Source organism: Lepidothrix coronata, unplaced genomic scaffold (assembly GCF_001604755.1).
Source record: "Lepidothrix coronata isolate B3197 unplaced genomic scaffold, Lepidothrix_coronata-1.0 Scaffold126, whole genome shotgun sequence".
In the NCBI taxonomy this organism is placed as follows: Eukaryota; Metazoa; Chordata; class Aves; order Passeriformes; family Pipridae; genus Lepidothrix; species Lepidothrix coronata.
The window spans coordinates 1208769-1223791 of NW_016690306.1; the positions used below are offsets into that span (position 1 = coordinate 1208769).

The window sequence follows — 15023 nt, forward strand, 5'->3', positions numbered from 1 at the left end:
GGCAGCCCCGTGCCAGAGGGAGGCCCGGGGACTTTGCACCCGCGGGAAAGGAACCCCGGGTGGGGAGCGCTGTGCCTCCAGCCGCCTCCTGCCTCCCCGGCCGGGCTGGAGGAGAGGAGCGGCGCGGCAGCAGCCGCCTGTCTCGCAGCCCCCAGCGGGGATCCGGCCCTTTCCCGCGGGGGCAGCGCCGACCCTGCCGTGTGACAGCCGGGGGGGGACGCTGCTGCCTCGGCGAGCCCGGCTGCGGCGGCGGCGGCTGCAGCCATGTGTTTCTCCGCCTGCCAGTGACACAATAACACGGGAAGCGGCAGGAGGGATCCGAGCCTGCCGAGGGGAAAGTGACCTGACCCGCTCAGGTGAGCCGAAGCGGCGGGGGGTGGCAGTCGCTGCCTCCCACCCCTGGACGAGCTCTGCGGCCGCCGGGGCCGGGCGGGAGGAGCCCCGGAGCTGCCGGCGGGGGCGGCGCGTCCTGGGGGCGGCGGGTGCCCGGTCCCCCCTCACCCGGCGGTGCTGTGCCCGCAGGCCGGCGGCGATGGAGGAGGGCATGAGCAGCATGCAGCAGAAAGCGGCGGAGCTGGAGCACATGGCCGAGGTCCTGCTCACCGGCGAGCAGCTCCGGTAAGCGGTGCCTTCCTCCCGCTTTGCCGGGGACGAGTACCCGGGGTTAGCAGCAGCCCCGCTGACGGCGAGGCTGGGGAGGGGGGATTGCGGGTCGGAGGGCGAGGGTCTGTCCCCGCGGGCTTTCCTTGCACCGGAGCACCTGCCCTGCTTCCATCGCGTCCCGGGGCTCCGGCCCCGCTTCCAGCAGCGAGCAGGACAAGGGGTCCGCAGCCAGTGCTGTGAGCCCAGGGAGGTAAAGCACCGCCCAGAGCGCTTCTGCCTTGGGCACCTTTGCTTCCCTGTGTGGAGCGGGAGGCGGCTGGGGAGAGGCTGCTGCGTCACTAAAGGCATCAAGCGATGCAGAAGGAGTGTGGCGTCTTTAAAGATTAAAACCCCCGAAGAAACCATAAGCGATAAAGTGTCTGAGCACCCCACAGGGAGCCCAGCCGAGCGTCAGGCACCGCTCCCGCACAGCCCCGGTGCGGACCGGCGCTGGCAGCGGCGCCGGGCGCTGACCTCGCAGAGCTGCGCCTTACTCCGAGGGCTTGTTTTTATTTTGGATCAGCTGGTCCCAGCAGATGGAAGGGGATCCCTACTGTCAGTGCCAGCAGTAATTAACAGTGCTTTGTGACTGGAGTTGTGTGCAGCACAGGAACCTTGAACAAAAATGCCTGACTCAGTTAATTTTTAACTTGTGTGATGTATTTAGTGTGCTGGCTGTACACATACACTAGAGAGGAGAAAAATAAATTTTAATGCTTTCAGTTTGGTGATGAAACATCTTGTGATTGAGGAAGAAATTTCCCATTATATTATGTTGTACAATTAACTAGAAGGAGATTGTAAAAATATTTTCCTAGTAGTTTTTGCTTGAATATTTTTTGCCTTTTTGATCTACTTTTTTAAAATCTTTTTGCTCAAATGCCTGACAAACACTGCAAAGTGATAGAAATGTTCCTTGATTTGGAAGGTGCCATCATTGCTGCTAGTACAGATACTGTTACTGTTGCGTTCACGAGATAAGGAGCATTGACAGCTTGTAACGCCCGTGGTTGGGAAGTAAATGTTGTTTTGATCCTCTGGCTCTGGTACACACCAGTATCTGCTCCAAGCTTGAGATTCGGCTTCAAATTAGCCTGAAGTGAAACCTAGGATGACAAGAGTGCACTGGCACAGGCTCTGCATGGTGGACTTGGTGCAAAGTTTTGCATCCAAGTGTCAAATGAGAATCCTGTGGTTCCTAGAAGTTGAAGGATTAAAGTTAATACAAAATTTTTATGGAGATCATATTAATCTTTCTGTATACCTCATAGTTAAATGTAAGAACAAAAACTTTGGAATCTTTCCCTAAGGAGAAGACTGAGGAAACATCAACAAATCTGGGTTCTAGAATCAGCTCATTAGTATTGCAATGAAGGATGATATTTGTAATTTTATTTATTAAGGTCATGAAACATGGTGCTTTTTTGGGGCAGGGTGATCTGCAGATACAGAATAATTATTTGCCATCCTGTGAGGTTACCTGTGGACATTCCTTTGCAAATCTGTAAGATGTGTCCTAAATATGCTGGGACTGTGGGTACATTATCAAGTCTGTGCATAATGTCTGGCTACTGCTGAATGGGAGGATCCACTCCTTTTCCTACTCCCCAGTAGTGTAGCCCCATCTCTTCCCTTGTGCCTGCTCATGTACTTCTTGCACTTCTTGAAAACAGATCCAATGTGGTGATCAGGTGGGTAGGTTAGTTTTCTGATCTGCTGACTTCCAGAACCCCCAGAAGATAGGTGGTGGGAATGTGAAGCCAGGACCAAGAACAAGAGGTGGTGGAGAAGAGGCAAAATCTCCCATTTGCGTATCAGTGACTTGTTGAGTGAGCTGGAACTGTATTGTAAAAACTGTCTTATCTTCCCCCAATTTTTTATTAAGTTTGTTTTGTTTCTCTGTTGGGACACTCTATGCAAAGAGTTAGTTTTCTTCAGTTCTCTAGGCAATAAAAGCCACAAAACAAGTGTTAGAAAACTGACCAGTAGACAAGTTTTAGCCAACCCCACTAAGAAGTTTTCCTTTTCCTGTCCAAGATAAGTGTATAATGAAAATGTGGCAGGTTTTCAGGATCAAAGACAGGCTATATCAGCAGCCTTTGGGGCAGGCAAACAGATGATAGAAAACCAGCACACACATGCACTCAAGGAAACATACTGTACTCTATTCTTAGTGATGCTTACAACTGCAAGATTAGCCCCCAGAGGGAGTGATGCAGCCAGACAGGTGCTTATGTGTGTATTTGGGTGAAAGTGCATGTGATCAAGTGTTGCATACTGCAAGATGGATACATAACTTCGGAGTAAAAGTGTAAAGTGAAACTGTGAGCATAGTGTTACACAAACCCAACCAAATGTAGGTATTTAAAGCACACTTGTACTAGACCAAACAGCACGTGTATCTAAATACTTGCCAGAGCTGCTTAATTTAAATTCCTTACAAAGTTCCTACTGCCGATCTCGCCCCAGCCTCATGCATTGCCTCATAGCTCTCGTTCCTGTGGCCTCTTGCACATCTGTCCCTCTCTGGCAAGGACTTGATGTAGTGAGGGCTAAAGCTGTTTGAGACACAGCTTGGCAAGCCTGGCTTTGCACACTGGCAATGCCGGTGGTGGGGATGGAAGCCCCGTCCCCCTTTCCCCTCCCTAGGCAAGTGCACACTGGTTAGGGGAGGGAAAGGAAGAGGCCAAAGAGGTTTTTTCTTTCTACTTGTTCCTGTCCCTTGGTTTCTTGTGATGTGTGTTTCACCTCTGCGAGCTCAGGAGCTCTGCCCAGAGGTGGGCTATGTCAGCTGGCACCCAGGAAGCTGGCTGCTGTCATAGGCTATGAGGTAAATACTGGTCCATGGGTGGTATATTTTAGCTAACATGTTAAAGTTTTACATCCAATAGTGTCCTTTGCCTCTATACACAGCAGCTGTCTGAGCAAATGTATAACTCTACCTTTGGTTAATAGAAACATTTTTTTAAAGTGAGGACTTCTGAAGTTTGGGTCCCAGCAAGCCTTTGAATTTTGAGTGGTACATATCAGAACAGATCCTTTGGCAGTTTCTGCTGCCATGGAGAAAGTAGGAAGAGCAAGGCAAGAGCTGGGGTGGGCATGATCAGGCTGTGGGCTTTGCAGGCACTGATGACCCTGCAAGGACAAACTGCAGGGGCTCTGGCTGCCTAAGAGCTCCAACCATCCAAAAACCCAGCTCTTCCTCTGTTCTGCTGAAGATTCAGAGACGCTGTAGCTGCTCAGTGGTGCACTCTCTTTTGAGGAAGAGATGGAAGTAATGAGTATGGAACTGTCCCCTGAAGAAACTGCAAGCAGTGCTTGAGAGGATCATGGGGCTTTCAGCCTCCTTGGAACAGGGAGAGCCCTTTGAAGCCTCCATCCTGCTACATCCCTGCCTGCAAATCCCTGCCTGGTACAACCCTGGTAAATGAATGTCCCTGGGCTTCCTTGGGCTTGCTGGGAGTGCCTGAAGAAAGGTGTCACATCCTTAGTGCTTTGGATAGTCATTGTTAGAAGCGTAATAACGAGAACATAAAACGACACTACTGAAGTTGATAAGAATTTTATCAGAAGCAGAGCAATTCCAAGCTCATTTCCCTCCTCATTGAAGGCAACAGGTTGTGCCCATTTCAGCACTGTTTGGCAGAAGGATTAAAGTATTATCTCTCGCTGGGTTGGAGTATTAACTTGATTAGAGCTGATCTTGCCCTCTGGCAACCAAAAGCAGTTTCAGTGGGCATGTTTTGATATACATGCTGGCTGCCTGTCTTACAAGTTAGGGGTGTCTGAAATCTTCCTTATCTGCTAATTGTTTCTTGATGCCAGCTTGTCACCAAAGTCTTGTATATCTCCCAAGAGATACATTTCTTGCAGAAAATGTGCCTGGTAATTCAGGGGTCTTCAGCCTTCAGTTGACCAAACAGCAATATTGAAAGAATGACTTATTTTTTTTCCTTTTTTTTTTTTTTAAATCAGAAATTGCCACTGTAAATATAGTGCAGTTCTACAGTATGTGTAACTTGAATGACACTTAATGTCTCTGCAGACTCTTTATCGCCAGCTTTCACAAGAAGCAACACCTTTCCCAATTCACACGTCTGTTAAATAGTTGAGTAAATAATTATGAGACTTGTTAGATGAGCCAATGATTTTGGTAGAATAGTTCTTATAATTCAGCATGGTCTTTCTTTCTGCTTGAGGTAATATGAAGCATGTTTCTTAGAGATTTTTCATACTTTCAAAAGATAGAAAAGTCAAGATATGATTCAACAGAAATTTGTTTGCCTTTTTATCAGAGTTTGTTTTATGAGTTTTGTCTTACAAAAGATGTTTTACCTGGTAAACAGCTACAAATTTTGAAGCTGTAAGACCAAACCAGTTTTCACTAGAACATTATCACTTTAAGAACACAAAATGGAGTGCATAACTTTCAGAGTCATGGATCTACAGATCCGTAACTTTTTTTTTACTCTGAGCAATAGATAATCAACTTTTTTTCATGATGGTAGGATTGAAAGTGTATTGGCACTCTAAGGTTCAAAGAGCCCAGGGCACATAATAGTAACAGTTTCTAGAGTAACGATGTCAAAAGGCCCTTAGTGTTAATGTATTGCTATGATATAGAATTATATAAACTGTAGAGTTACATAATTTATTAAATACTATCACTGTGTTTGAAAGTGTGTTAACACTCTTGTGTAAGCTTAGACTCTAAAAGAAACATAAGGATTTGAGATATACAACTGTCTAGAGGGCACTTCTCATCAGTTCCTGACAGATCTTCAGATATTAAACAAATGTTTATGACATTTGAATAGACAGAATTCATTAGGATGAGATTTTGTAATCTGCCTGAGCCAACTCAATATTGTACTTCTACCTAAGGGGATGATATGTTTTTGTACCCCATGCATCTTTTTCTTCCAACCTCCTTAGTTCTTCACCAGTAATTCCATTTCCCTTAGCCAAGAGATACTGATTGGGTTCAAAACTAGCCCTGAAAAAAGAAGTTTTCAGTTGTCTCACTTGAGAAAGCCCTTGTCTGCTGACTTCCTCAGGTGGATAGAACACAGGAAACTGTATCATCAGATTTCTGTGGAATAGAGTGCTCCAGGATCCTCTGTTCAAATAATTTAATTTTCATCAATTTGTTTTCCAAACTCAAGTAACCAAAAAATTGGCAGTCTTCTCTGTGAGGTTCCATCAGAGTGATACACTGAAAGAAAAGGTTTCAAAGTGAAGGTTGGTAAAGCTTCAAAATGAAATGCTCTGAAATCAAGATTTCCCACTAACTCTACCCTATCACAACACTTTCAATTATATATTTTAATTAGTATAAATTATTATAATTTTATAAAAAGCATGTGTTTCTGAAATTTATGTTATTTTTTTTCTAGAATCTTTGATACTTGATGCACCCTCTCATGTGTTTCAATCTTGCCCATTTATATTAATTCTAATGACAAGTCCCATGTATATACATGATTCCTGATCCAGGAATCTCAGTTTCTCATGTTTTTCAGTAAAATTGTGGCTATTCAACATTTCTAGAAATGAAGATGCAGTGCAAGGCAAGCTGATGTGTGTAGCACATGCAAGAATATTTTTTACTCATTTTATGTTAGAGTAGCTGCCTATGAAGAAGTGAAGGAAACTTGTTTCCATGTTGATGGTCATGCAGGGATGGCAGAATGAATATGCCAAAATCAGTCTAAGTTTGCCTTTACTTCATGATTCCTGCTTCTATGGGAGTAGTGGCTTTAGGCTGGCACCATGACAGAGAAGTCCTCCTATCACTTGCCATTATTATTTACTATTTGTGTAGCGATAGTGCCTTGGATCTGAGCTATTTATCAGGTCCCAACAGGGAACCACTATATGCTCTGAAGAAGAATGAAGCCCTTGCAACACGAATCTTGGCTGAAGTTGGTAGTGGTTTCTTACAGCACTGATGGGTTCTGGACGGTGAGGGATGATATGTGTGAAGCCACCAAAGTGGGACTGTCAGGATTGGGATTTCTGGTTTGGGAGGTCAGACAGACACTGAGCCCAAGAGTGGCATCCGGAAAGCACAGAGAAAAATAACTCCGAAGTGTGGAGATGCAGAAAGGATACTTTGTGTACCGGGATGGATAGGGAGCTCTGGATACTGTGTCCAGGAAAGGATCTGCACTTTTCTCCCTCCAAAGTCACATTGGTAAAGTGAGAGAACAGGCTGAAGCCAGGAGGAAGATCAAACAGCTTTCACTGTTGGATAGATGGACAAAGACTAGGGAGGAATCAGTATATCTCATTTTAATTGAGGTATTTCTTGTATCTGTAGACTCCAGTACTTTTTGAAGTAAAACTGTAAATTCTGTAAAACTCACAGAATTTCAGTGCTTTCTGTGATGTAGAACTTAAAAAAATGAAAGATGATGTCACAGCAGCAAATATTAACCTATCTGCAGTCCATCTAAGTTCCTGACATAGGCTTCTTCATCCTGTCACTGAGTTTCCAGGCACTGAGTGCAGGCTTGGTGGTAGCTCTGGGCTTAGAGTGTGCTCTCAGAAAGAGACATTCCATCCTGAGGCTCCAGATCCTCCTGAGTTTCTGCTTTTTGTTTTCATAACTGTTGTATTATGGTTCTGTTAACTCTCTTGCCTCTGTCATCCTGGCAGAGCAGACCTGTATGAGTCCTTTTGCTAACTCAAATATACCTTTTTTATATGTTCAAGGCCAGTCATCTCTCCAAAATATACTTATGTGGGAAGAGGTTAAACTGATGAAGAACTGGCAAAGGGGATGAAAAGCTGGGGAAGAAGCAAGAGCTAATCAGGTTTGGTTCATGTAGCTGGTCCTTGAAGAACTGTGTTGAGGCTCTAAATGTTAAGAAACTACAAAGCTTCAAGTGTCAGCAGAACCACTGATATTTGTTGAGGGAAGGATGCACTTCATGTGTTAATCATGGGTTGTTGGTTTGTTTCCTTAAGCAAGATCAGGACATATAGACCATATATTTTAAGTAATTTTAATGTATAAACCACCAGAATTAAATAGGTGTTTCTGCCTCTTGGTTCCCACCCTGTCCTTCCCCTCATTGGACTGGCTTAAGCACCTCTGGACCCATCACCATATGGTGACCTGCACCAGGGGAGTGATCAGCAGGGCTTTTGGAAGGCTGGTATTTCAGTTGGGTCAGTTTTACAAACCAGTTTACCACATGACCACATAAAAGCTTTTTCTGAAGAAGTACAGGGGGAGAAGTGGGTCCTGGCTTCCCCCATGTCACTGAAGCACGTACAGTTTAAGGCTGTGGTTTACTGATACAGCGGATCCAACCGCAGGCTGCCTCTGCCCCGCTCTTATCTCTTCCCTTGCACTTCGCACTGGTGTTCGTCCGGGATCAGAAGTTCAGGGAACTGAAGCAGCTGAAGCCAAATAAGAAAAATTTAACTTTCTAAACAGGTTCAGCATGAAGTCAGACCAGTGCCAGCACTGGGGTGAAGGAGCCAGCAGAAACACATGTCAAGGACAGGTAGAGGGAAATAATGGCAGCAAACCCACTGCTGGGTTTGCTTGGCAATCTCTCCAGGGCTTAATTTGCTGGATTCCCATTTAAAAATTTCAGACTCCAGTAGAAGCCAGACTATAAAAATCATGTTGAGTTTAGATGCCCAATGCACATATTGTTACCTGACAGGAACAGAAACTAAGTTTGCAATTTACCAAGCCTTTTTCTTTTTCAAGGCTTTTACCTTTACTTCTGCACTCTTATCATGGTATTGTGCATGAATGGAGGTACAAATACTGACATTTCATATGTTCTGAAATTTTTACTATGTAATTTGTATGACCAGCATATTCCAGTGACAGCACTACTTCAGAATTCAACCCCGACCTAATTATCAGCCTTTTATAAGTCTTCATAGTTTGTGTCTTAGCAGTGCCTCAATCCAGTAAATGCATTCAGATCCCAAAGGTGAAGTTCGGAATAATCGTAAAGTGTTCCTGGTTTGGCTTGCTAATTCAGAGCGAATATAGAAGTGGGTTTTCACAGAGCAAGGCTGTAAATGCCCATTTCCTTGCAATTGTGTAGGTGAGTTCCTGAGGTACTGCAGCTGTGTCACAGGAGTTTGCAGGGAGATAGTTTTTTGACCTGCCTCAGGGGTAGGTCGTGCTGTGGGTTTTACAGTGATGTTGAGCTGATCTGTCTAGCTGCTGCTGCAGAAAAGAGCAGCCCAATTCCTTTGGACTGAGGATCCTGCTGCTTGGATGGTGAGTGTCTGAGCTCAAGATGAGCAGTCTGGGGAGCTCAGACAGGTTATTGTCATGTCAAACCAGCACCAATGGCAGTGTAACAGGTAAGGTCAGCTGGCCTGGGGTCAGGGAGTGAGGAGCTCCACAGACCCCATGTTTTACTGGAGGACCCCACAGTGAGATTGACTTCTCAGGGAATCAATTTCTGATATTAAAGTACAGCTCTGCCAGTCCAGGAGCCCCTTCTCACTCCTTTCATCCATTCTTCCCCTGCCTGACCCTTGTTTACATGTCAGGTGTTTGGTAGAGATCATAGCAATGCTGGGCGAGATTTGGGTGACTCCATCCAGACAGCCCTGTGGCTGTTTGGTTGAGGGTGCCTCCTGTATTAAGGCAGCAAGCACAGAGATGCTCACTTGAAGATAAAAAACCAAATTACAAAATTGTAACTAAATGGCTGGTCAGAGCAAAAGCCAACATACCTAAGAGATGGCGATAGCAAAGATGGGAGCTTGAAAGTGAAGTACAGTAATACTGCATTTGTTGTGGCAGAAGAGGAGGAGGCAGTAGAAGGAATCAGGGAGATGGACACTTATTCTGATCAAAAGATGTGGCAACTATCTCTCCAAGATGATGTTTGTCAAGGACAGCATAGAAGAAGCCTTGAGGTGGAAAATAATAGGGAAGGAGAGCGTGGAACAGAACTCATTCTGGGGGAGGGGTTTAGCTGTCCTGGAAGGGGCATTGTGTGAGGAATCTGTGGAGACCAAGGTTGTTCTGCTGATAAACACCACTATCATATTTATCCTTTACAAGCCTTATATTCTGTACCTGGTTTCGGAAGATTGTCCCACCCCCGGTAACACAGAGGCCATTTAGCGCGGTAGCCTTTGACTTGGCATTGTGGAGGTTTGCGTGGGTTTGTTCCCTTGCTTCTCACACTAAGTGCTGTTGCCAAAATGGGTGTTTTCCGTAGTGTTTCCATTAGTGTTCAGCTGAGCTGTTGTACAATCTGCTGGCTCTGTGTCTGCACCACTTTCTTGCATATCAGACCAAATGAGTTTATCGGCAGTTGAAAGAAGTTTTTGTGTGTCATATCCGTTGCTCTTCGCATTGCGGCCCATGTCTTCAAAGCATTGGGGCTTCTTAAAGCAAGCCTGTGTGTTCCTTTGTGTTTTTACAAGCCAGTCTCAGCTCTGATTCAAGAGGCAAACCAAATGCAAGGCATGATTACAATATGGTTAGTAAAAACAATGATTTTTAATTTAATTCCAGTGAGTATTGCTAAATATTCACAGGAACCTGAATTTGTGAGTGCTTATCTGAGGAATCAGAGTCCAACATTTGTTTACAGTTATCCTCTTTGGAAGGAGAATCTGACAACACGCAGCCAACGCATCACTCAGAGTTAGCATTGCAAATAATGGAAATGAATTTTGAAAAGATATTAGCTAAGCATTATTTATAGTGCTGATTGTCAGTGGTAGAAAAATTTCCTTTCATTTTTTTCCAGAAAAGATCCTTGTCTTGATAATCATACATCCTTTTCTGCAGTAGCATATAATTGTTTGTATAACATAGAAATCAGGGTGATATGATAGAAAGCTATTAATTGTTTCCTGATGCTCAGGATGTAATTAACTTATACTTTCCTCTAACTGAAATTAATTTTTTTTTTCTAAGATGTAGAAAGAGTAATTCCTAGTTTAAACTGCTAAATTGCTGCTTGGTCAGTGCAGAGAGAGGGAGATTGTGATGGGAAGAAGCTCAAAGTAGCATTATCATGTACAAATCCCAAAAGAGATCGTACAAATACCATTTTGAGAGTGATTTGGGTCTAGAAGCCTAAAGACTTGTCTTGGACAATTAAAGTATTTTCAAAACTTATAGCATTTGGACAAACTCAGACCTTTAAAGTCTTTTGGGAAATGGCAGAAATATATGAGGTTAAATGAGGTTAATAAGTACATCTCTGTGATGAGAAGAATAGGAGCCATTGGTATCATACTATGCATGTCTAGTTAGATGAGGCAATGAAAGGGGGTTCTCAAAAGCCCACCAAACAGAAAAAATAAAGCAAAATTTATTAGAGGCTTATTTTAATAAGATTTATTTCTTTGTCTGTAATTTATGCAAAATTATGCAACTATCTAAAATAGATAGGAAAAAGGTGTCTTCATACGAGAAGCAAGCCCCAAGGAAGGCTGGCTCTCAGGGTAGGGTTGGGCTGGAGCAAGTGATGTACAAGGAACTGCTGAGGACTGGGTCTGCTCAGCCTAGAGAAGAAAAGGCTTGGAGGGATCTTACTGCTGGTTGCAACTACTAAAATGAGAAGATGTAGGCAAAAGGGGAGAGAGTCTTTTCTAAGGGGCACACGGATGGTGCAAGAGGCAGTAGTCAAAGTTTGCAAGGTTCTTTCTAATTAGATATTTGGAAAGAATTATTCACCATAAGGGTAAGTAAAAAATCAGAATGGGGGCCCAGAGAAGCTCTGAAGTATTAAAATCTTACCTGGACATGACCCTGAGCAACTTGCACTAACTGGATAAGCTTTCAGTATAGGTTGGACCAGATGACCTCTAGAGATCCCTTCCAGTTGTGTATTTCATGAAGGCAGAGTGTGATGTCTTCTTTAAGCTATGGTGGCTAATATTATCAACTTTTTGTTACTGGCTGATAACCAGGTATTATTGTCTGGTCAGTGGAATTGGTGGCAGGGCTTCTAAGAAAGCCTTTTAAGTACTTCAGTGCAAAATCAGATTAGTTAGTTTGTACCACTGATCGCTCTTACATTGTCCAGCTTTTCAAGCAAATTTAAGGATGAGAAATGTATCCATTCCCAAATGAATGTCTAAGAACTTTTGAAATATCTCTATTTCAGCTGAGATTTTTAGGAAGATTTGAAGGTGACAGCCTGACTCCCTTGACCTCACTGTCTTAAGTTAGGCCAGGATTTCACCCCAAATCATGTGAGATTCATGAGATGCCAACATCACAACTCTTCGGACCACCAAGATTGCTTTTCAAGGTGTCTGTAAGGTTATCTGTAGATTAATTTCTTAAGAATTTGGGGGACAGAAACCAAAGTACAAATGGTTAGGACATGGTGGGTTTATAACAGTCCCTGAAGGATGAGAATAGAGAAAAGATTGGAGACATTGTACAGAGTAATACGTGCTGGAAGGCCAGTAGGTCACAGTGCCAGAAATCCTGCTGGCTGTGTAGTGTTGGCATTACATGAGGAACAGTAATCTCAGGGACAGCCACCTGCTTCTCTGTTCTCTCTGCCTGCCCAATGTTGCTAAAGATGGATTGAGCCCTCTAGATCCTCTCACACTGTGCACAAAGGGACCGCTTTCAGAGTTCATTTGTGTGCGCAGGTTCCTGTGCATGGTCCTGCAGCTCCAACTTTGCTTGTGGAAAGAGGGCTTTCAGTCATGTGTTGAGGGAGAAGAAAGTGTTTGAAATGTTAACACTTTCCTCCCTTGGAGTGGCATGTCTCATCCTGTAATCCATTTGGAATGTAATGAGATATATTCCCTTGTCTTTACAGATGCGATCAAAGACGTAATTAAATCAAGCATGTACCCAACCATTATCCCACCTTGTTAAAAATAATAACATTTCTTTCAGCACACACAAAACAATGGGATTTTTGCTTTCTCTGTATGCTATTGTGCTTTATCGCAATGTTGCAAGGCCTAGATCCTTTAAAAATATTTCATAATGGGGGAGAATCCAGCCATTTAAGTTATCTTTAAAGTGGTGGTTTTTCCAAGTGCTGTACTCTGATCCTACTGTAAGGAATCAAATATGGGTGGTTGGAAGATAATTGCTTTCATTCACTTTGTTCGGTTACAGAGGGGCTAGAGCTGCTCCAATATAATATATTAAGAACTTCATATGACTTTTTTTGTGGTTGAATCTGTAAATCAACACCAGCTGAAACAGCATATCCTACATAATTTCACATGAAATATGTTTGTACTCTGTATTGCTTTCTTTACTGATGAATATGGAACATCTGAGTTTGCATGAGGCCAGTAACAACAGTACTCTTGGGAAACACATTATTGGGCCAAAGGAGGAAGAAAAAAAGGTTGCATAAACTATTCAAGAGAAGCACAATAAACATGGAATGAAAACCTTATTTTAACATATACTGGCTAAAGACAAGTTCCCGTGGACTGGAAATTGTGAAATTTTGCTTGCAGACTAAAAACTGTAGACAGCACATGTCTTTATGTAAAATATCAGTATTTCACCTCAGAGAGTGACAAACCTGTAGGAAAAGGCACAGAAAGGTGTTGACCTTTCTTGATCAGTGGTTTCATGTCTTTAGTGACCACAAACCTTTTGCAGTTTCAGCAGTTCATATATGCACAGCTTACTTACATATGAACTGAAATCTTCTAATCTCTATGGACAACCTGGACAAGGGGGTAGAGGGCAACCTTAGTCAGTTTGCAAATGATACCAAGTTGGGCAGAAGTGTTGATCTGCCAGGGGGGAGGAGGGCCCTGCAGAGAAATTTGATCAGGCTGGATCAATGGGCCGAGGCCAATTTTATGAGGTACAACAAGGCCCAAGTGCCAGGTCCTGCATTCTGGTCACAACAACCCCATGCAGTGCTACAGGCTTGGAAATGAGTGGCTGGAAAACTGCCCATTGGAGAAGGACTTGGGGGTGCTGGTTGACAGCCAGCTGAACATGAGCCCGCAGTGTGCCAAGAAGGCTGTGGGGGCATTCTGGCTTGTATCAGAAACAGCAGGAGTAGGGAAATGGTTGTCCCCCTGTACTCAGCACTGGTGAGGCCACACCTCAAATTCTGTGTCCAGTTTTGGGCCCCTCACTACCAGAAGTACATTGAGGTGCTGGAGCATGTCCAGAGAAGGGCAGTGAAGCTGGTAAAGGGTCTGGAGCACAAGTCTGATTAGGAGTGACTGAGGGAGCTGGGGTTGTTTGTCCTGGAGAAGGGGAGGCTCAGAGGAGACCTTATCACTGTATACAACTACCTGAAAGGAGGTTGTAGCCAGGTGAATGTCAGTCTCTTCTTTCAAGTAACAAGTGACAGGGCAAGAGGAAATGGCCTCAAGTTGCACCAGAGGAGGTTTAGATGGGATACTGGGAAAAATTTCTTCATGGAAAGTGTTGTCAAGCATTGGAATGGGCTACCCAAGGAAGTGATAAAGTTGCTGCTGTTGGAGGTATTTAAAAGATGTGTAGTTGTGGCACTTGGGGACATGGTTTAATAATGGACTTGGCAGTGCTAGGTTAAGGGTTGGACTCAATGATCTTAAAAGTATTTTCCAAGATAAACATTTCTGTGATTCTATGATTCTATAGTTCGACATTCATAAAGCTCATTTTGGCTACATTCAAATTAAGACCTAATTAGCACTGTACTGTGCTCTGAAAGTCAGGGTGAATAATGGACGAAACCTTGGCACATGCTCTGGTATCCATATGTCTGGGCAGCTCCAACAAGAAGCACTTGTGGTCTGCCTGCCCACCTGTGCTTGTTGAAACCATTTGAAGAGCAACCATAGCCAAGCTCCGACAGATCTTGCCTTTCTTGAGGACAGGTTATGTCAGGGCTTGTCTTGAGTAAATGAATTGGATTAACACACAGTGTTGGGCCATTTATACCGATGATAGGTGAATATCTGAGTCTGAACCACTCAGGTCCTCTTGTCCTGTTACCCATCTAAAGCCTATCTCTAACTGTCTGTGCAACATATGTTTTGGATTCAAGTTGAGGCCTGAGACAAAGTTTGGAGTATGTTGTAAACATAACCATATTGTTGTAATCTAAATCCAGCAGCATTCTACTTAGGCTGATGCGTACATAAAGCTGATGCCATTACTTGGTGAATAAGGGTCAGGGTGCATGTTCTGAGTTATTAAAGCAGTAAGAAGTCACAGTTTGAATTTATTGTCAGAGTACATAAATACCTGTTCACTGACCTTTCTGCATGTTGGAGAGAGAATTTTGCCTAGAAAGAGAAATGGCAAACATATGCCCAGCAATGGGAGCAAGATGTTCAGTAGAGCAACAGAATTCCTTTGGGGTCCTTGTGGATTTATTTATTATTTTAAAGGAAAATTTCCATTTAATCTTAAGAGCAGAGGAAGATTGCTT

The 15023-nt window shown here is 43.8% G+C and overlaps 1 protein-coding gene across 1 annotated transcript in view; it reads left to right on the forward strand.

Annotated features, from left to right (window-relative positions):
- The first annotated feature begins 231 nt into the window (after window positions 1-231).
- The window catches only part of DEPTOR (DEP domain containing MTOR-interacting protein), a 76795-nt gene continuing 62003 nt past the window's right edge, over window positions 232-15023 (forward strand). The window contains exons 1-2 of the mRNA XM_017826400.1: window positions 232-356; window positions 523-618. Of these exons, the coding sequence (XP_017681889.1) occupies window positions 533-618 (86 nt within the window). The 5' untranslated portion in view covers window positions 232-356; window positions 523-532. The remainder of the gene's footprint in view (window positions 357-522; window positions 619-15023) is intronic.